The sequence below is a fragment of the Medicago sativa genome, chromosome 3 (genome assembly GCF_051527215.1).
Source record: "Medicago sativa cultivar Bolivia chromosome 3, Bolivia_mono, whole genome shotgun sequence".
Taxonomy (NCBI): domain Eukaryota; kingdom Viridiplantae; phylum Streptophyta; class Magnoliopsida; order Fabales; family Fabaceae; genus Medicago; species Medicago sativa.
Genome location: NC_140751.1, coordinates 90,847,060 through 90,868,324, shown reverse-complemented (window position 1 = coordinate 90,868,324; position 21,265 = coordinate 90,847,060). Strand labels below are relative to the sequence as shown.

The window sequence follows — 21,265 nt, the reverse complement described above, 5'->3', positions numbered from 1 at the left end:
ATCCACATCGAAATGAGAGTGATCTTAAGATCGTGCATGCATAAGACCTCGTGGTTTAAGAAAGACTTATAAAAATCGGTACTACTTATACCAGTAAGATGCATCATCTTTTTGGTAGCACGTTCCTTGATAACTTCATAGTTAAGTGTGCTTAACTTAGAGCAATTTTGGGATCGATAACTTTTTGGGAAGTTTTCCATAAAACGTGCGAGTGAGGACAAAATACGTTGAAAAGACTTGTGCTGGTTTGTGAGGTCAGTCGACAATACTCAAAGTCGTATGTGATGTTATATATAACTGGTATTATGTTGTTCAGGGACGAACCAAGCGGAAATTGGTGGGCATGTAACGGATCTTGGAAGCTTATAGGCAAACAGAATCTACATCTGAATGACAATGATCCTGAGGTCGTACAAGTAGGAAACTGCATGGTTGAAGAAAGACTTCTAAAAATTGGTTGGTACTACTTACACCAACAAGATGCGTCTTATTTTTGGTAGTTCATTCCATAAGAACCCCATAGTTAAGCGTGTCTGGTCTAAAGACTTTTGGGACCAGTGACCTGTGAAGTTTTCTGGAAAGCGTGCGAGTGAAAACAAAATACGCAGAAAATACCTATGTTGATTTATGGAGTTGGTCGACAATCATGAAAATCATCTAGGATGTCACGTCAGTCTTGTTTTGCCACATATGTAAATATGCTAGTAACACGTATAATCAGCCAGTAATGTGAAATTGATGGAAATTCACAAGTATTGATTGAAAATACGTCAATGATGGGTATATCTAAGTCCACCAGTAATGTGTAGAATCCGCCAGTAATGTGTCATGCAGTGCTAGAAAAAATCTACTTATATATACACACTAAACTTCTAACTTTCATCCAGAAGAACAAATCATTCTTCGCTTTCACTCTCTCTAAAATTCTCCAACTCATCTCTAATTTTTCTCTCTCTAACTTCTCATTGCTCCAATTTCTCTCCATACCAAAGTATTAAAAATGACTTATCTAGTCCCGTGAACTTAGTTCAGTTGATAGAGACATTGCATATTATATGTATGTTTCGAAGTTCGAACCCTAAACATTCAACTTATTCACATTAAAAAAGTGAATTCATAATCACTAGACCACTTGATAAAAAAAAAAAAATTGACTTATCCTAATCCAATTTCTCAAACTATCGATGCTAGAGATGATTCACTAGGGCTTTTCTCCAACTTCTCTGAACTCAAATTTATCTCTAAAAATTGATTCATGCCACCACACATCCTCCGTTGTATCATCATCATCTAACATTATCCAACTTTTTCAATCAACAATACTTAAAGATTAAGAGAATGAGATGAATTTACTACTTGTCCCAACCTTTCATTTTCTTTGTTATGGCCAACAATTTGAAAATTGTTGTTCACACATTTGAGAAGGCTGTGTCACACATGTAAAATACAGTTTTGCTCCCTCGGCAGTTAAGTACCGAGGATTTCAAAATTTGGATGCAGTTAACTGCCGAGGTTTTCCTCGGTAGTTAACTGCCGAGGATCTTCTGCTACAAGTCTGGCAGAAGCTCTCTCATCTCCATTATTCATCTCATATTCCAATTTTTTTTCTCAAATCTCTCTCACAAATCTCTCTTAAAAACCCAACCAAATTTATTCAACAAAAGCACAAAAGTAAGTAATTATAATGCTATTAGCTTAAATTTTAGTTGTTATAAATGTTTTTATTTTTTAGTTTTTGAGTAGATTTATTTTATTTTAGTTTTTGAGTAGATTTACATAGTATAATTCATTTTTAGAGTAAGATGTTTGTATGATGTTTATGTTATAGTTTAAAATTTATTGGTTATATTTTAATTTGGTGTTTTAAATTAATTTTTTTATTTTAGTTTTTAATTAGATTTACATGTTATAAATCATTTTTAGATTAGATGTTAGTTGATTAATTTTGTTAAAATGTTTGCATGATGATTATGTTATAATTTAAAATTTTAGGGTTATTTTTTAATTTGGTGTTTTATATTTTTTATTTTATTTTAGTAAGACTATATGATTTATTTTAAGAGTTAATATAATTTGAATAATTTTGTTATATTTTACGTTATTTTTTTTTTAGACAATTACATTTTAGGGTTATTTTTATGATTTTTAGAGTCTATGTATAATTTGCACATTAAGTGTTTGATGAAATGTTTGAATGAGTTTTTCATTGATTATTTTAAATTTCTATGTGTGTAGATTTGAAACAATGGTCGGATGGATCGACGTTCATGCAGAATTCAACGGCGGAGAACCTCAGAGGTTGAAGGTTCGGTGCCTTGATGTAACGTTAAGAGGTCTCAAGGATCAACTGAATGAATTCAACCAAGGAGTCAACCCCAGAGACACAAGGAGGGTGCAAAACGTCCGGTATAAACGTCTGACGCTCGACGAGGGGAGGGTATCATTCACTTGGGTGGAGTTAAAGAACGACGAAAACGTGACGAGCATGTTTTCGGAGCACAGTATGTTCCAGTGGATCGATATGCGGGTGACGTTGCTGAGATCAACTGAAGATATCATCAACAGCTTGATTCCGCCAGAAGATCGTCATTAGTTAGGATAATAAGGTGCATTCCAACTACAACATTTGTCTTACCTCTGAAATGGGGTAATTCATACTTGTCAAACGGCGAGGACTCAAGCATTTCGCTCGGCGTTCATGTTTTTCCTTTGAAAAGATTAAATTCTTGTTAGGCTGGTTTAGATGAAGGTATTAGGTGTCAAGGAATGGACCTCATTTCGGTGGCACTTGAATACCTTCATCTAAATCAAGCCTAACAAAAATTTATTCTTTTCAAAGGAAAGCATGAATGTCGAGCGAAATGCCTGAGTTCTGTTGTTTGGCAAGTTTGAATTTACCCCATTTCAGAGGTAAGACAGTTGTTGTAGTTGGAATACACATTCCAACTGCAACAATTGTCTTACACTGGATGGGGCAATTCAAACTTGTTAATCTGCAGGACTCCAACATTCGACGAGCATCTTGAACGATGGTATTCAAGTTTCAAGGAATGGACCTCATTTAGTTGGCACTTGAATACCATCTTTCAAGATGCTCATCGAATATTGGAGTCCTGCTGCTTAGCAAGTTTGAATTTGCCCCATTCAGTGGTAAGATAATTGTTGCAGTTGGAAGGTACATTCCAGAATGTAATGTAATTGTTGACATACATGTCGTTTATGTAATGTAATGATAGACGTTTGGCAAGTGCACCAAATACTATCGAAGTAGTAAAAATATCGATCCCACGAGGACTGTGTTAATCTCAATTCAGCAATAAGGTAAAATATTTAGGATGCGTAAAAGTTATTTTTGGTTTGCCACTAGGTAGTAGATTTGATTGCATAAAATAAAGATTTGGTTAGAAAATAATAGAGAGATGAGATCAGGTCTTTCGAATCATCTATGTTCCCCTAATTGGTATACTGCACCTATTCTTATGACTGATTTCCTAGTCCCACGATAGTTAATGATGACAGTCTGTCATTTCATATTTTCAGAGTCTTTTTAGTTAAGTTTTTAGTCTATTTTATTAGTTTAGTATTTAATTTGGAGTCTTTTTAAATAAATTGTCGTTTTTAATTTATTGAGTCAAATAGTGTATTATTACCTATTATTACTATGGATCAATGGCTACATGAGATAAGGAAGGTGTGACCTACTTTCAAGGGCTGATTAGTGAACATAAAATGATAAAAAAAAAACGTTGCTTTACTGTTGGTGATTAGTAAATGTCATTGGTGTGCTAAATAGGCCAAGGATGAAACGTGATTGGTGGCCTGATGGAATGAAAAAAAGGGTTCAGCAAATAAAAAATAAAAGGGAGCTATTGGCTTATAAAAAGAAAAGAAAAGCCACACGAAGGAGGGGGTATTACGGCTGGTATAGTATCACGTTTTGGGAGAAGAAAGAATTGAAGAGAAAGATGGCTACGGGCTGCACATAGAAGAAAAAAGAAAAGACGGCGACACCGTGGAGATAAGGATTTGATAAGCTATTGCGGTATTGATGAATTTCTCTTTGGTTCTATGTTGTTTATTTTCTTTAATAATTAGTAGCTAAATCTATTTGTGATTAGGTCAAGAGATGATTCTGTTCTAGCTTATGTGATGTAACCTGAAACTCTTACGTTTATGAATGTCAATCTAGTTTATTCAGTATATTTTGTTCTTAATGCTTTTATGATTCTGACCCAATTTAATTGTTTTAAGAGATTATATGACTACTGACACTAGCGTGTATCTCTGAAATATTTGTGCTGTTCTATCTAACGGACAATCTAGGGATGGAGCGTTGTTAGATAGTGATAATTGAATTAACGGACTAAATAGCCTTTGATGATTATAGGTTCACCTAAGGAATTAGGGAATTATGATTAGATGAGAGGACTTAGGATCAAGGGATTGACCTAAGTTAATTTGTTAATTCGTCGTTGACTTTGTGACATTTGTAGACTTAGGGAACAGGTTACTGATGAGTGATGTATAGATGAATCGAATGACCTAGTCATTTCTCTAAAAATTATTTCTAAACCAAGTTTATATTTCAGTTATTTAATTATCATTGCAACCAAAACAAATTTGCCTAAGGCAACCCCCTTATTTACTTACATCTTAAAAGTTAATGAAATTGCCAAGTAGAGATTAGAACAGTCCCTGTGGATACGAATTAAATTATTACTTCGATATAAATTAGTACACTTGCTAATTTTCTATCAGTTAACAAAATAGTCCTAATCAATCCCTTGAGTTAGGACCCTCTTCTCACACTACAGCCCCTAATCCCTTAGGTGGTCTAATAATATTTGAAGGTTTAAGCACGTTAACCTAATATCACTAACAAACGATTATCTATTCCTAGACTAACCATGTTTATTAGAACAATTCAATTTGGTCTAAGTCGAAAGCTATGGTCAGTAGTCATTCGTTCTCACAAAATCATGTTTATATTTGATCAGGATATAAAAAGCATCAAGAACAATTGAATTGAATAAAGACTAAATAATCATTCACAATAAATAGAGTTTCACAGCATCATGTATCAATTAGGGTTACAAAGAATCATCTCATACCTAATCTCTAAGAGATTTAGCTACTCATAATTGAGTTTACAAATAGCATAATCAATGAAAGAATTAAAACATACATAAACTGGTAAAGAATGGAGGAAATCGCCCCGTTCTTCAGTCTCCAGGTCTGCAAATTGCACTTTCTCTCTCCAGAATTCGTAACCCTTGTTTTTGGAATAGACTTCAGCTTAAATAGGCACATAAATTCGCCTAAAATCGTGTCACGTTTTAAGTAAATCGTGACACGTTTTTACAAACAGCTGAAGAAATCGTGTCACGTTTTTGCAATCGTGACACGTTTTACCCCAACGCCGAGAGCATGTTTTTCAGGTCTGGTAAAATCGTGTCACGTTTTGGTAAATCGTGACACGTTTTTGGCGTTTTTCCAGCATCTTCAATTTTTCCTCTTTTTCGCACTTTATCATGCTCAAAATAACTATGAGCTCCAATATTCTTCAGAAAATTACTTTCTTCAAAATCTTCAACTTTTCATGCTTTTCTTGCTTTTCTTGCTGCTTAAGTTGCCTTGTGAACTCCAAAATGTGATGAAAATGACACTAAAAATAGCGAATAATTGACTGTCATCATGTAACGAAACCTCTATGGCAATATTTATTCGAATTCACGCTATCGCAATATTTATTCAAATTCACGCTATCCAATATTTTATCGAATTCACGTTAAATTTAACTAGTTTTTATTAGAATTATTTCAAAAAAAAAAATTCTAACAAAACCTCGGCAGTTTACTACCGCCGATTTCATTATTTCCTCGGCAGTTAACTGCCGAGGCGTCCTGAAGCCTTAAATTGGCAGAACCTGTTGAGGCAGAACCTGTTACATGTGTTTTTACACATTGTAAACACATTGTTTCAATGCCAAACCATAAAGCTAATCAAAGAAAATTACCAACATAATTGAAATTGAAAATATAATACGGAAACGAACAATTGTCATAAAAAAAATGTCATCGAAACAAAGTAACAACAAATGTCATGAAAGTACAAACAAAACGGCCAATTGTCATGAAAACAAACACCAAGTCCTAAAAATATATCCCAAACATAAAATACTAGTAGTCCTAATCCTACTGCTGGTCCTGGTCCTGCTGATGCTGCTGGTGCCTCCTCCTCGGTCTCTGGGCTCTCCTCCTGGTAATGATCGGTGCGATCTGCTGCCTAACATCATGCAAGGCCGCATACAACTGCTGAGGGGTCATGCTCATCACCTCCTGACCCAAAAACGCATCAGCATGGGCAAGAGCGCCGCTAACCATGTCATAGGTGTCAGGGGAGCTTCTCGCCTCGTACCGCTCCCACTGCTCTGCAACGATCTGCTCCTCATTTGGAGGCCTCAGAATATCTCCCGGAAGAAGTGGCAAAATCTGAGGGTGAGACACAACCGTGTACCATCGTACATAGCCTTTTGCCATACGCCATGGTTGCTCTCCTGCATGCTCACCCCAATCGGCCGCCTTAAGCGTGCGAGGGCGGAAGTCGACGAAGGCCAGCACAATCTCAGCCGGTGACAGCTATACAATCTCAGACGGAGGTCTAGGGACGGTCTGGACGTATCCGTACTGCCTTAATACCCTCTCGGGCAAATGACGGTACACCCTACGATCACCGCACATAATCCAGCCTGAATACCAGAATACCTCCTCGAAAGCCTGGAACTCCCTGTGCTCTTCGTACGGCCTCCATCATACGTCATCAAACGTAATACGATCAAGCAATGACCGATACGTGGCCCCCTCTCCATGACCTTTCTGAAGAGTCCACCTCGCCGCAACCGGTAAATTTTCAATGTAGTCCGGGTTTGGATCAACAGTATAAAACTTAGGAATGTGCGCCAAAAACCATGCATGCACAAACCATACAAATCACATTTATAAATAATTGCGCACGGAAGATATATAACAAAAAAAAATTAAATTTAAAGTTAACAAAAAAAATTTAATTCAAAGTTAATAAAAAAATAAAATTTAAATTTAATTTTTCTTACAGTGAGCAGTGTCACGCTTCCCCCAAGTTGCCTGTCTCCGGGCAAACAGGCCTCAGCTAACTCATTGTACAGGTATGCAAGTGCCATCCCTCCCCACGAATAAGTACGCATCCCCGCGTAGTCGTCCTCCATAGTTGTCAAATAGATCAACTCGATGCGTTTGTTGCTTCTATCCCCAAACAACAAGCATCCAACCAAGTAGAAAAGGTAGCACTTCACACAATAAGTCCTAACCCTCCCCAACTCCTCCAACTCCTCTGGATCCTCAGTATCTGCCAATATGTTAGCCCTACCAAGTTGCGTCGTATATAATTCCCTCAGCTTTGGATAACTAATGTACCCACCATACTCTCTATTGCAGATTTTCTCTGCCTCCCTCTGTGACGCACCCAAGTGCCTCACCAGTAGTGCCTCTCCCTCCGATCTCAACATCTTCTTTCGGTGGCCCAACATCCGCCCTTCCACCGGGACATGCATAAGACATGCGACATCGTCCAAAGTCACAGTCATCTCCCCCATGGGCATGTGAAAAGTGCTTGTCTCGGGATGCCACCTCTCGCATAGAGTCATCAGCAAAGCGTGAGGCACAATGGCGTAGCCCAAGAAAACCAAGTCATGTAAGCCACTCTCCCTAAGCGGATCCCAAAACCATCTCTGATTGTCGTTTGGACGTCCGAGACTCAAAATGTTAGGGCCATGATTAATTGGTTTTACATTACGCTTCTTGCGGCACTGAAAAAATAGAAAAATAAACATAGTTTAAACAATGTAAACATTTAACTAATAAATATAAAACTTAACAAATGCTAAAATAAAAATAAAGAAAACATATAAAGAAAATCACATATAAAGAAAACATATAACAAAAACAATTTAAATCAAGAAAGAAAAAATAAAGAAAATAATTAAACATAAAGAAAAGAATAAAAAAAACACATATAAAAGTTGATATAATAATTAAACAAACACACACATAATTAAACATAAGGAAAGAACATTTAAAAAAATTACACTTACGTTCTGTGAATTATACCAAAGCGGCAATGCCACATGATTGGCATAAGAGTGAAGCAGAGATAGGTTTTGTGGTCCTCCAGGAAAGGGAGCGTCCGCAGGAAACACCTCTGGGGCAGCCGCTGCTGCAATGTCATCCTCGTCTGGCTCCCCTGGCATATACTGCTCGTCGTACCCACCATCAGTCACATCATGGTGATCCTGATAATTCAGGTACTCCACCTCCTGGGTCGGGTCAACCACCTGCGACTCTTCAGGCTGTGCCTGAGAAGCCTCAGATGCCTGAGAAGTCCCTGAACCATCCGCCCTCCGACCTCTTCCCCTCTTTGGGATGTGCCCCCTTTACCTCTCCTTCTGGTGGCTTTGAGTCATCGCACGCCTACCACCAATCATCTTAGATGGATCAATGGGGTCCTGATCGGCCATATCTACACAAATTTTTAATAAATTAACATCATTTTCCATAACATAATCAAACACATCAAACACACTAATCATAACTCAATCATTAACATTAACAACAATGAACATCATTTCCATAACCTAAAATCATTCATACAATCATCATTACAATTAAATCAATAACCTAAACTAATCATTTCTATACACTTACAATAAAATCATTCATACAATCATCATTATGTCCATCATTTCTATCATAACTTAATCATTTCTATACACTTAATCATTTACATCATAACCTAAATACACTAAAAAATCAATATACACTTAATCAAACTATAATTAACATCACTTCTATCATTTCCATAACCTAAACTAACTAAATAATCAATATAATTTTCATTGAGGCATTTGATCAAACACTTTGTGTGCAAAGTATAAAACATATTCAAATTGTGTTCATTTGCCACCATTCAAAGCCACATTATCATTTAAACAACATAGACAACAACTACATTCATTTATCAATTCAAAAACTACACATGCAATCATCAAATTGTCAATTTTAAAATCAACTCTAACCACATGCAAACTACTCTAATTTTTTTAAAAAATAAACCTAAACAAACTAACATTAACATTGCAATGATTAATGATACTTACTTGTGATAATGTGGGGATGATTGGCTTGCAATTCGTGAAAATGTAATTTGGAGAGAATTTGGGATGTGTTTGAAGAAGAAGAAGGAAACTGGAAACTGCTTCTGTTTCGTTTTTGCTTCTGTTTATGTTCAATATTCCTCGACAGTTAACTACCGAGGAAAATCTCGGCAGTTAACTGCAGCCGGATTTTAAAATCCTCGGTACTTAACTGTCGAGGGGGTAAAACCATATTTTACATGTGTGACACAGCCTTCTCAAATGTGTGAACAACAATTTTCCAACAATTTTTCCTTGCCTTCGTTATCTCGCAATCTTGCTATGGATTTCAAACAAGGAAAGACTTTCTTGAGCCTCCTCGAGATTGATGTACACTCCACCTCCAAATTACTATCTTCAAATTAATATTAAAATATTATGAGATATTAAAAAAAGAGTAGTGTTATTTGAACAACTATATTAGACAACTTCATTTTTCTTTCTTTTCATTGGTCAAAAACAATGAAGAGAGAAAAAGGAAGAGAGAGAATAAGAGTATAATGTGAGTATGAGAGAGAAAGTTGTCAAAAAGTTGTCACAAAGTGGTTGTACAAATATCATTTCTCTAAAAAAAAGATAAGATAATTATGATTTTTCTTATGCAATTAAGGAAATTCTTTAAACTTTGTATGAAACTAAGATAATTATGAATTTATTAAAAAATCATAAGAGAATGTTAAAATATTAAATAAAATATAATTAATCATTGTCCAAAAAGTATTGTGAAAGAATTAAATTCTTAAAAAGTTATAATGCATTTTCTTAAAACAATAGTTGTATCATCAATAATTCAACGGTCATTCATTAGCAAAATTGGAGAATTAGGATTCATTTTTTATTATTGTATTCTATAATTAATTAGCAGAACCCAATGAATCTTGTTTTAGTTCCACCCACCCTTATTGGTTTTAATTTATGATGGAATTCTTTTACACATTAGGATAAATATTGACATTTTTTTATCAAAAACATCCTTATCCAAAAACATCCTTATCTTACACACATGTCCACCTCTTTTAGATTAATAAAATTCTAACGAACGAAACAACAGTTACAATAGCTTGTGTGTAAAAGATAAAATTTAATCTTAAGACACACGAATACTCCTTTCTTTCTACTACTACATTGAACATATGAATCAATCAATCATCAATCAATAATTAATACACTAGTATATACAACTATTATTTCGTCCTTTCAATAAAACAGATATTATTTCGTAAAAAAAACTATTATTTCGTGCCACGTCTACAACTATTTTGTCATCCTAGCATTCTATGTAAGTTGCAATTTACCTTCCATATGATATGATGATCTTAAACTTTTATTTTCCTGATAAATACATAGATATATTTTCTTTTACAATAAATATTTCTTTTGAAGGTTCATTTTGTTCTATCTCTATTTCTTTATCAAAAAATATAACAACATTATTCATTTAATTTTGATAGAAACATTTTAATAACATTTTTTTAAGGGACTTTAATCACATATTTTTTTTTGGTAGTGACCGGGGTTTGAACCCCGGACCTTGCATATTTTATGCATTGTCCTAACCAACTGAGTTAAGCTCACGAAAACACATATTTATTTATTAACATATTATGACAAATCCTTAAAAAAAACATATTACGACAAATATACTCCTTCCCACCTTTATTAGAGGAAAAGTTGTTGAAGTATTTGGTCTAAAATTTGAAGAAAATACATAATTTTATTTGGCATGTTTTTGTTCATAATTATGATAAAGATACTAGTTTGATTCAGGGTATATGTCTTTGTACATGTTTTAAAATGAGACTACCTCCTTATGTTTACATAAATAACACACCAGTATCAAACAAAGTGTGATTTATTTTAGGAAAATGCTAACAATTTTCTTTTGTGGATTCCTTAAACAATGTCTTTAGGACATTTGTAAGCAAAACCTTTTATTTTAACCCTCTCAAACACACCGACTTAAGCGTTGCAATATTTTTACATGTACATTCGCCATAACAATAAATTTATGAATTTCGACTAAAACCTTTTATTGAGAAGCTTCTTTCGACGAAACCTCCATGAAAGAGAGCAAATTTCTTCATAAATTCACCTTCACCGCGATATTACTCTATCTTTTTTGATGATTCATGTTCTTTGGCGAGAAGAGTTCATGTAAATAAACCAAAACAAAAAAGGTTTAAATTGTTATTATTGTTTTCTTCTTTCAAAAAATTATTTTATTGACAAATTATTATTATTATTATTATTATTATTATTATTTTATTACAAGTTTGCAATCCAAACACTATCTCTCTGCGCCTATTTATTCTCCTACATTTATAGCACTTTTTTTTTTAATAATAAGATTATTATTATTATCTTATAATTTTAATGTGATAGAATTTGAAAGCCAACTAACACACACCTCCTTTTCTTTTTCTATTCTTTTCTTTTTCTTTTCTCTTTCTTCATCACAAAGACCAAAACAAAAAAAACCTCTCTTCTTCTCTTTGTCTGATTTTCTCTCCAAACCAAACCAGAGAGCGACCGGCGAGCATAACAACCTCGCCGGAGATTCGCCTCTACTCTTCCCATTTTCTCTCTCTTCAACCTCACACAATTCAGATGATTTTTTTCTCAAAAATGAACCTTTAATATCAGAATTATTCACCATTTTTATCTTTTTTTGTGAGAAAATATATCTGATATTGCAATGTGGAAGGAACAAGGTTTTTGTTGGACCAAACATCATGAGATCTTTTGTTTCTGAATTCCTTATGCTGTAGACGGTTTTTGAGATTCAGTTTTGTTTTGTTTTTTGCTCAATTCTATGGTGAAACATTGATAAGGAAGATTTTTGGATTTTTCTGCTAGCTTGGTTTTGTTCGAATTGTTGACAAGGTGTGAATTTATCAGCTTCAAAATATTCATGTTTTTTGTTTTGGCTGTTTGGTTTTTATGTCCATTTGGGTTTTTGATCAGGAATTTCTCCATGTTCATGTTTTTGATCTGTTAATGTTGTTTAGATTAGACCCTTTATGGAAAAAATATGTATTTTTTGTTCTTGATCTGTTTGTTTTTAAGGTTTTTCTGTGAAATTCTCTCTCTTCATGTCTGATTTTGTGATAGAACCGATGTGGACCATTGTAAGCTTCATCTAGATGATTTTTTATTTTTATTTTTGATAAAAAAAAAAAAGAAAGAGAATTTTGCAAATTTACAAAGATGGTTTTGTTTCAATTTTCTATAAATATTGTTTTTGGCAATCAATTAGGTAGTTGGTAGGTAAGAATTTTGTGCTGTCCTTTCCTTCTGGTAGTGTTTAGTTGAAGGTACAACTATATTTGTCCTAATTTTGCACTAATCTCTTTGAATTTTGCAATTGAATCTAGAAATAGAGCCTCTAAATAGGGTTTCTTTAGTGAATTATTTTTTCTACTTTCCTTTTTTGTTTGAGAGTATGGTATGGGTTGATGTTAGTAGAGGTCTAATATAAATGTTACTTTTTGGGTGAGAAATGATCTCAAGTTCTGTTTATGCCAATGTCACCTTTTATTTATTGTTTTCTGTTCTTTCCTTTTTCAAGCATGTGACCTTGAATTTTTCAACAGATGATGATGAGTAGAGTTCAACAAAGCTAGCAAGTGAGGATATAATTCTGTATCATTTCTCTTTCTATAATTTCTGGATAAGCTATAGGATGCCTTTTGAAATAATGAACCAGAGGGGTGTTACTACTGCTTCATCCCATCTTTATGATGATGTTTCCTATGCTTCTGAGGTAATTATTTTCCGAATTGTCTCATTTTGGTTTTATCACATTTTTTTTCAATCCAAGACTTTGAGTGTTTTTTTATAAAATTGTTAACCGACTTCTCGATCTCATGTACTTCATAGCCTCAATGTTATTGCCTTTTTTTTTCTAAACATGTCTTGGACTTTTCATGTGCAGAGGAATGTTGGATTAAGGAAGCCAAAATCTATTCATGATGATTATCCACAAGGTGAGGTCAATCAACTCATTATTTGTTCAGTAGAGTCCTATATGTCATGCTGGTTTCCTACTATGACATTAACACTCCATATATATCTACTAACCAAAGACAGATAGTTGACACTCAGACCTTGATCACTGTTTCACATTTGAGTTTAGAGATTAACAAGTGTGATCAATTTGATTTTTGATGTGTTAATTTATTAGACACATTTTCCATATTTTTGTGTACCTTACCTGATACCTCTCTAGTTTTAATTGAACAGACTCTGTACTTTCCATTTTTGAACTTTTACTGTTGTTGCCCAGGATGGTATAGATGTTTTATCGCATTTAGAATAAATAACTATGGATGGAGTTTACTAGCATCGTTTATTTCATTTTGTAGGGAGTGGTATTAATAGATTTCTTTTTGGTTTTTCTATGTTATTTTCATTGTGATATAGCTTGCGTAATTAATGGTGATTTTATGAATTTAGTTGCTGTGCTCAGCAAACTTACATACTCTTATCTCTGTAGATGTTATGATGATTTTGCTGTTTTTAATCATGATGATATTGGATGTAGTAATAATATAATATATGCGTGTACCCATATTCGTGTGTGTTTACTTGTGTTCCATAAATAAGCAGTTCATTTAATGGACATGTAATTCATTTGTTGGATAAAGCAAGTTCTATGTTCAAATTTTCAGGGAAGAGTGAAATGGCAGCTTCACCTGGAGGCATTTTGCACACTTCATCAACCCTCGAAAGAAATGCAAAAATAGGCTTGCCAATGTCACAGACTAGTTTATCCGGGGAAGTTTTAGAAAACGTACATTTTGGTGCACAAGCTGGCATGGTAGATTCGCTGAAGGATTCAAAGGAATCTTTGAATTATCACCCGAGATCATGGTCTGATGTGCATAGGCAGCCAGCATCTAGCTCATATGGTTTAATTGGGAACAAGATTGTCACCAATGCAGGCGCACGTGAAAGCAGTCTATTCTCAAGCTCACTGTCCGATATGTTTAGCCAAAAGTGTAAGAATGTGTTTCATGCATGCTAAGATAGTTAGTTCGACACATGTATCATGAGTATTATACCATTTAATTTTGTTACGATGCAAGTATTTTTTTATGTTGATTTGCTAATGTATCATCCCACCACCCCCACACACGTTCGCACGCGCGCCAGAACCCCACCAGAAAAGGGAACTTTTCTATTCATGTTTTTTGTTGAGTTCAATGGTATTCCCATATATCTCTGAGATTGGGTGTTTGTATGCATATCTTGGTGCAGTGAGGTTCTTGGGAAATGGTGTTCAGTCTGATCAGAATATTACTGCTGGTTCTCTTCCTGAGGAAGAACCATACAAATCTCTTGAAGAAATTGAGGCTGACACTATAGGGGATCTCCTTCCCGACGAAGATGATCTGTTTTCCGGTGTCACTGATGGTTTAGGAAGCAGTGCTCATGCTAGAGCAAGTGATGATTTTGAAGATTTTGATTTGTTCAGCAGTGGTGGAGGCATGGAGTTGGAAGGAGATGAACTTTCAGGAAAAAGAATCAGTGGCTTGGATGGTGATCCTGCTTACTCTGGGGCTTTTAAAGGCAAAAGTTCTTTTGGTGAACAATCTTCTAGAACACTTTTTGTTGGAAACATTACTAGCAATGCAGAAGACTCTGAGCTAAAGGCTCTCTTTGAGGTGAGCCTTTTGTCTTTATTTTTTTACAGCGGTAGATGCTATATAGGAATTTAAATAAAGTGCTGTATACGACTTGTAGTGACATATAAGTGAACTATTTTGTTTGTTCTTCCAGCAATATGGAGATATCCGAACCCTTTATACTGCCTCCAAGCATCGTGGGTTTGTTATGATTTCTTACTATGACCTAAGGGCAGCACAAAATGCAATGAAAGCACTTCAAAATAGGACATTGAGTTCTAGGAAACTGGATATACGTTATTCAATTCCAAAGGTATCATCTTGTTTAGTAACTTCTCATGTATGTATAATTCCTTTTCCATTATTATCATTTATTTGGTTAAAGACGGTATTTATGCTGTTTGTCTTAGCATCTTTCAGAATTACTGCTATGTGCTTTGCTTGTTCAATTGCTCTGTATTCCTATTTTTCATGTTCTGGTTATTTATATTTCTCAACCTGATGACATATTAGGGAAATCCTACAGAGAAGGATATTGGCCATGGTACACTGATGATATCTGGTCTTGATTCATCTGTTTTGAAAGACGAACTAAAACGTATTTTTGGATTTTATGGAGAAATCAAAGAGGTAAGTTATTCTTTGTTGGTTTTCGCCCCCTTTTGGTGCTTGTATATCAAAAGACGATACCAGCTTCTTAAGTGTTATGTCTGTTATTGCAGATCTATGAATATCCAGAGATGAATCATATCAAATATATTGAATTTTATGATGTTCGAGGTGCAGAAGCTTCTCTCCGTTCATTGAATGGAATGTGCATTGCTGGAAAGCAGATCAAGCTTGAACCTGGTCATCCTAGGATTGCAATATGGTGGCTATTAACTCTTTTATTTATTTATTTTGCGTTTCATTTTCTTCTTTTTTTAGTAACTTCTGAAACTCTTTTTTACTTTTTAAATTTGCCTATCTTTGATATATGTTTTGTAGATGAAGTCTTTATTTATAGCCTGCATATTTATTCTTGTTACCTTATATAGTATTCTTGCTTTTTAGTGGTTAATAGAGTGAAGTTGTTCTATTATAATGTTACTGATCACACAATCATGGAAACCCTGCTTTTGTAGTATGACTCAGCCATCTCAAAAGGGACAAGATGAACCTGATCTTGGTCATAATCTCAATGACATCTTATTCTTAAGACAGAAGGGTATGATTTTGTCTTCTTTTACTTATCATGTTTTTAGAAGCTAAGATCTACTTGGTCTCACTAGACATAATTTACAGCCGGACTATCGTCTGGAGTTATTGCATCTGGTGGAGGCTTGGAAAATGGATATAATCAAAGATTCCTATCTGCATCACAGCTGCCTTTGAATGCTTTCTTCGATAACACAAATTTTCACGTGAATTCTAGTATTTCCAACACCGCAAGAGGGGCATCTGCTGTAAAAGTATCTGGTGACTCCAGTAATGTTGATGCAATGAAATTTGCATCTATTCCAAGATTGCACCCTCATTCTTTGCCTGAGTATCGTGATGGTTTAGCTAATGGCAGTCCTTACAATTTGTCAAACACCATTAAAATGGCTGCCAATATTGGAACTGGATCCACAGAAGCATCTGATGGCAGGCATATTCAGGGAATGATCTCAACTGGGAACTTAGCAGATTTTAATGCAGGAGGTAAGTTTAACGTGCCTAAAAAGCTTCATGGATAATCAGACTTTGTTTGCAACATTTTCAGAATGGTTCCTTGTCTCTATGACAGGGAAAGATGAATTTATTTCAAAAGGTTAAACTTATTGTTTTACTTTAAATGGCATCCTAGATTCCTAGGAATTCAAAACCTTTGGACTCTACTGTTACAGTTAATGACAGTTTTGGTTTTAAATAATTTCACTCTTTTGTAAGACAAATATAAATTATTTAAAAAGCGAATTATTGATTTGAAGAAATTTAAACTTGCATGTCTAAGTATCAGAGAATAAGCATTTGGATTTCAATCTTTGTCTTGGTTCTCATGGGGTCGACCTTTCTATCTATAAGTAGTATAAGCTGGGTAGTAAGAGGCTGAAAAGGTATCAAATTTGGATTTAATAATTCTTTACTTGAGTGTTAGTTCATGAAATCTTTGTTTTATTTTGAAATTTTTAACATCAGGAAATGGGAGCCTTCCCCATCATCAGCTTTATCATATGTGGAATGGCTCAAACTTGCGTCAGCAATCTCCATCAAATGCTGTGGTTTGGCAGAAAACGCCATCTTTTGTTAATGGCGTTGGTTCTCCTGGTCTTCCTCAGATGCCTAGCTTTCCCAGGACACCGGCTCATATGCTGAGAGCATCACATATTGACCACCATGTTGGATCAGCACCAGTTGTTACGGGATCACCCTGGGAAAGACAACATTCTTACTTGGGAGAGTCTCCTGATGCTCCTGGTTTTAGATTGGGTTCTCTAGGAAATGCAGGTTTTCATGGTAGCTGGCAGTTGCATCCTCCGGATCTTTCAAGCAACATGTTTTCTCATATTGGTGGGAATGGTAACGATTTGACATCCAGTGTTGGGCATGGCTCTCCTAAGCAGTTGTCACATGTCTTCCCTGGGAGACTTCCCATGACTTCAATGTCGAAATTTGATTCTACCAATGAACGAATGAGAAACTTCTATCATCGTAGAAGTGAAGCGAACAATAACAATGCTGATAAAAAACAATTTGAACTCGACCTAGGCCGCATATCGCGTGGGGAAGACAACCGAACAACGCTGATGATAAAAAATATTCCCAACAAGTATTTCTCGCTATCTTCTTGTACAATTTATTTTTCTGCTCGAACTGTTATCTTTTCATCTTTGTTTTACAAATTGTTTATTTGGCTCTTGCCCTTTTCACTTTGATGCATTAGTTAGCCAATCTTGTCTTGCTCTTTTGCTTGGTAACACTTACGAGAATACACCTTTACTTTTTACTTGCCTGTGCATATTTTTCTTCTATTATTTATATTGATTAATTGGTTTTTACCTTAAACAGATTTTCCTAGGAGTAAAGCGTGCAAATTCTTTGGCTTTGATCTATTGATTTATTCTTTCCTATTTGACATATGTATTAATATCTCGGCAGGTATACTTCAAAGATGCTTCTTACAGCCATAGATGAGAGTTGTCGGGGAACTTATGATTTTCTGTATTTGCCAATTGATTTCAAAGTAAGTATTTGTTTGGTGTTGGTTGACTCTTGATGATAAGTGTAGCAATCATAAATGTTTTCTAAGTCAGTTGTACAAATTCTTGCAGAACAAGTGTAATGTTGGCTATGCATTCATCAACATGATTGATCCTGGTCAAATAATTCCATTCCACCAGGTTACTTGAGAACTCTTATGTACTTATGAGTTATATTTATCTATGCAATATGAATTTCGAGTTAATCTGTTTCTTGTGCAGGCTTTTCATGGGAAAAAATGGGAGAAGTTTAACAGTGAAAAGGTAGCAGTACTTGCATATGCCCGAATTCAAGGAAAATCTGCTCTTATTGCTCATTTCCAGAATTCAAGCCTGATGAATGAAGATAAACGTTGCCGCCCTATTCTATTCCATACAGATGGTCCAAATGCTGGTGATCCGGTAAATCTGCTTGTTCTTTACCTATAACTATTTTCCTGTTGCCTGCTTATTACCGACATTCTTCTGACAGATATCATGCTTCGTATTTCTGGATTAATTTGTTAACATTTATAGTTGGGTTGATGCCTGTACAATGCTAGTAGTTACATTAGAGGCTTTCTCATTTAGTAAGATTTTTTTTAGTCATATTTAATATTAACACGTTAGATGCCTATTTTTTAAGTACTTAATGTAATAAGGTAAGAAAGAGTTTCTTGTGTGCATGATTCTAGAAATAATTCTTACTTGAGCTGGTTTTTGATAACACGATAAAATGCTATGTTATTGTGGTTTTGACCATTTTTTCTTTTTTTCGTGCAGGAGCCTTTTCCCTTGGGTGCAAATATTAGAGTAAGGCCGGGAAAATTACGTAGTAGTGGCAACGAGGAGAGCCGTAGTCAAGGGAATTCTTCAACTTTGGCAAATGCAGAGGAGTTTGCAAGTGGAATAGATTCTTCACCAAGTTCTTCAAGAGACACTGACTGATTTAAGCCTCAAGCACTAACAGTTCAATGCTGCGTGCCATGTCAACTCCGTCATTGTATATTACATTTTATTTGTGTGTGTGAGAGAGAGAAGAGTTGGAGCAGCCGGTAGGAAACGAGGGCTCACAATTTTGGACTTATAGAGGAGCCTTGAAAGTTTTTGAAGGTCGAGGTACATAACTGGAATGAAGTCGATGATTCTAGTATCTTCTTTATTTACCTAAATTTTTGTATGGAACCATTCTACCATCTTACAAGTTTAGAGAGACTTGCTTAACTGAAGCTTAAAATTTTGGTTAGCTTTGAATGCACAATTTGCAGTTCCCTTGAGATAGTGCATTGTGTGTTTCAAGGGTTCTTTGCTCATTTTGTTTTCATTATTGTTGTTTCTGATGTTCATATGTAATTTTGTTTGTATCCCTGAGCATTGGCGTCTTTATAGGATTTTTGTCTATATGTTGGGATTGTTGAAGGAGGTTATTCAATTGAAACTTTCATTTTGATTCGTATATTTCTATTTTGTGCGTTGTTTGTGAATTCATTTCTCAGTGCACAAACCTATTCTGCATGTAAATGGTGTTCGATTCAATTTTAGAAGTAGAAATTTTTTAAATGGTTAAGGCTGAATTGAATGCCATTTACATGTAAATGAGTTTTTTATATGGCTTGAGAATCATGTCATTATATATATAACTTTTGATAGTAAGATCTGACAATATTCTTTTACAACAGGAGAAAATGAACACATGCAGTAAATCATCGTTATTATGAGGTTCATTTTTCAGGAATGAATTTATGAGCAGAGACTATTCATGACTTTATTTACAGATTTTTTCAAGTAAAATGAATGCTTGGATGAAAACTGTGCAATATTATTATTTTATTTTTCATAACAAAACAATGGCATTTAATTCCCATCCCACTGCTGACACATTACTTCAATGAGACGTAACGTGATGAAATGGGCCTTATTAACGTGATAGTGACAGATCATTGCACGAGTTAAAAGTCGTATCACATATTATTGAGTTTATTAGTACTAATTTATAAACTGATAATGTAATATTTTTATAGAGATATCTGATCATGATGTCATGCAGTTGAAAAATAGTCTCAAATGTGAAACTATGAATAAAGTTGGGCACTCGCAAGTTTTTATGGCATGCCTGATACCGGAGAAAGAAGAAACTAATGGAATCTTATTCCCAATTTGGCAACATTGTAACCGGATCCTTGTGCATGATAGGTGATTTTAACGATATTTTATTGATGGAGGACGACTGGGGTCGTAATGAGCACTGAAATGGGAGGGTTGTTGGATTTTGAAACACTCACTGGTATAATGTTGGAAGGGTATCCCTACACATGGTTCAAAAGTTTAGGTAAGGATAATGCTATTGAGGAGCACCGTGATAGAGTTATGGCTACTTCTGAATGGTTTGATCAGTTTCTCAACCACAAGCTTGTCAACGAGATAGCAAGTTAGCAAGAGTGTCCTCCGATCACATTCCTATCATATAGTATTCTTTCACATAAGTAGCTACTCACAAACGAGACAATATCAAATTTGAAAATGCCTAGCTTGTTGAATCTGTAATAAAGAATGTGGTGTGACATAGGTGGCAAGATGGTGGTCTTGAAGATGTGATGGATTAAATTGTATTCGTGGGCGATGTTACGCCCGCAAGGATGGTACGCAAGTCAGGTACCTTCAGTATGTAAAAGATGAAATAAATGTTGTTGCGATGTTACGCCCCAATTTTCTTCGTCAATAAAAAGCATGATGGGACAATTGGTAAAAAAATATGAGTGTTACTTTTTCCACCCTACTGTCTTCTCACGCGCCCTGCAAAAATTTCAAAAATACTCCTGTTAATGCTTTCCGGATTTTAAAATCTGGACAAAATCGATATGACAAGGGTCTGCTCTTTTCTTCAATATGACACCTTTTCTCTTCCAATTTCTTCCCCATCTTCTTCCTCAAATCAAACACCCCTGTTTGCCATTCTCTAACAAAGGCTTTGTAAGATCTTCTAAACTGTTGCTACTCTTTAGTGTTGCTGTACCAGAGGAACTTACTGGTGGTACTAAAGAATCTGATGGTTTACTAGTTGGTGCTTGAGTAGATTCAACACTCTTAGGTTTTTGTTGTTTGTTAGTTGAACCATAACTTGAGGTGCTTGCACTAGCTTCCGACCTAACTTTTGCTCCACTAGAAGATTGATTATTGGTATTAATCAAAGTGGAAGTCTCATTCCTATTTTC

General features: G+C 35.0%; 1 protein-coding gene across 1 annotated transcript; it reads left to right on the top strand.

The window, feature by feature from the left end:
- The first annotated feature begins 11,678 nt into the window (after positions 1-11,678).
- ML1 (MEI2-like protein 1) lies at positions 11,679-19,509 on the top strand. Its single transcript, XM_085755685.1, has 15 exons — positions 11,679-12,109; positions 12,820-12,989; positions 13,161-13,212; positions 13,897-14,226; positions 14,486-14,892; positions 15,008-15,166; positions 15,367-15,483; positions 15,576-15,724; positions 15,978-16,060; positions 16,138-16,536; positions 17,014-17,644; positions 17,974-18,058; positions 18,147-18,215; positions 18,297-18,476; positions 18,837-19,509. The coding sequence occupies exons 2-15, from the start codon at positions 12,909-12,911 to the stop codon at positions 18,999-19,001; spliced, it is 2,907 nt and encodes a 968-aa protein (XP_085611811.1). The 5' UTR covers positions 11,679-12,109; positions 12,820-12,908; the 3' UTR covers positions 19,002-19,509.
- The last annotated feature ends 1,756 nt before the right edge of the window (positions 19,510-21,265 follow it).

What these genes read in the sequence shown, in the direction of transcription:
- ML1 (XM_085755685.1), top strand. Translation starts at nt 12,909, where the DNA reads ATGCCTTTTGAAATAATGAACCAGAGGGGTGTTACTACTGCTTCATCC. An exon ending in ATTTGCCAATTGATTTCAAA is followed by an intron (nt 18,059 to 18,146) that starts GTAAGTATTTGT and finishes AAATTCTTGCAG; the next exon opens with AACAAGTGTAATGTTGGCTA. An exon ending in AAATAATTCCATTCCACCAG is followed by an intron (nt 18,216 to 18,296) that starts GTTACTTGAGAA and finishes TTTCTTGTGCAG; the next exon opens with GCTTTTCATGGGAAAAAATG.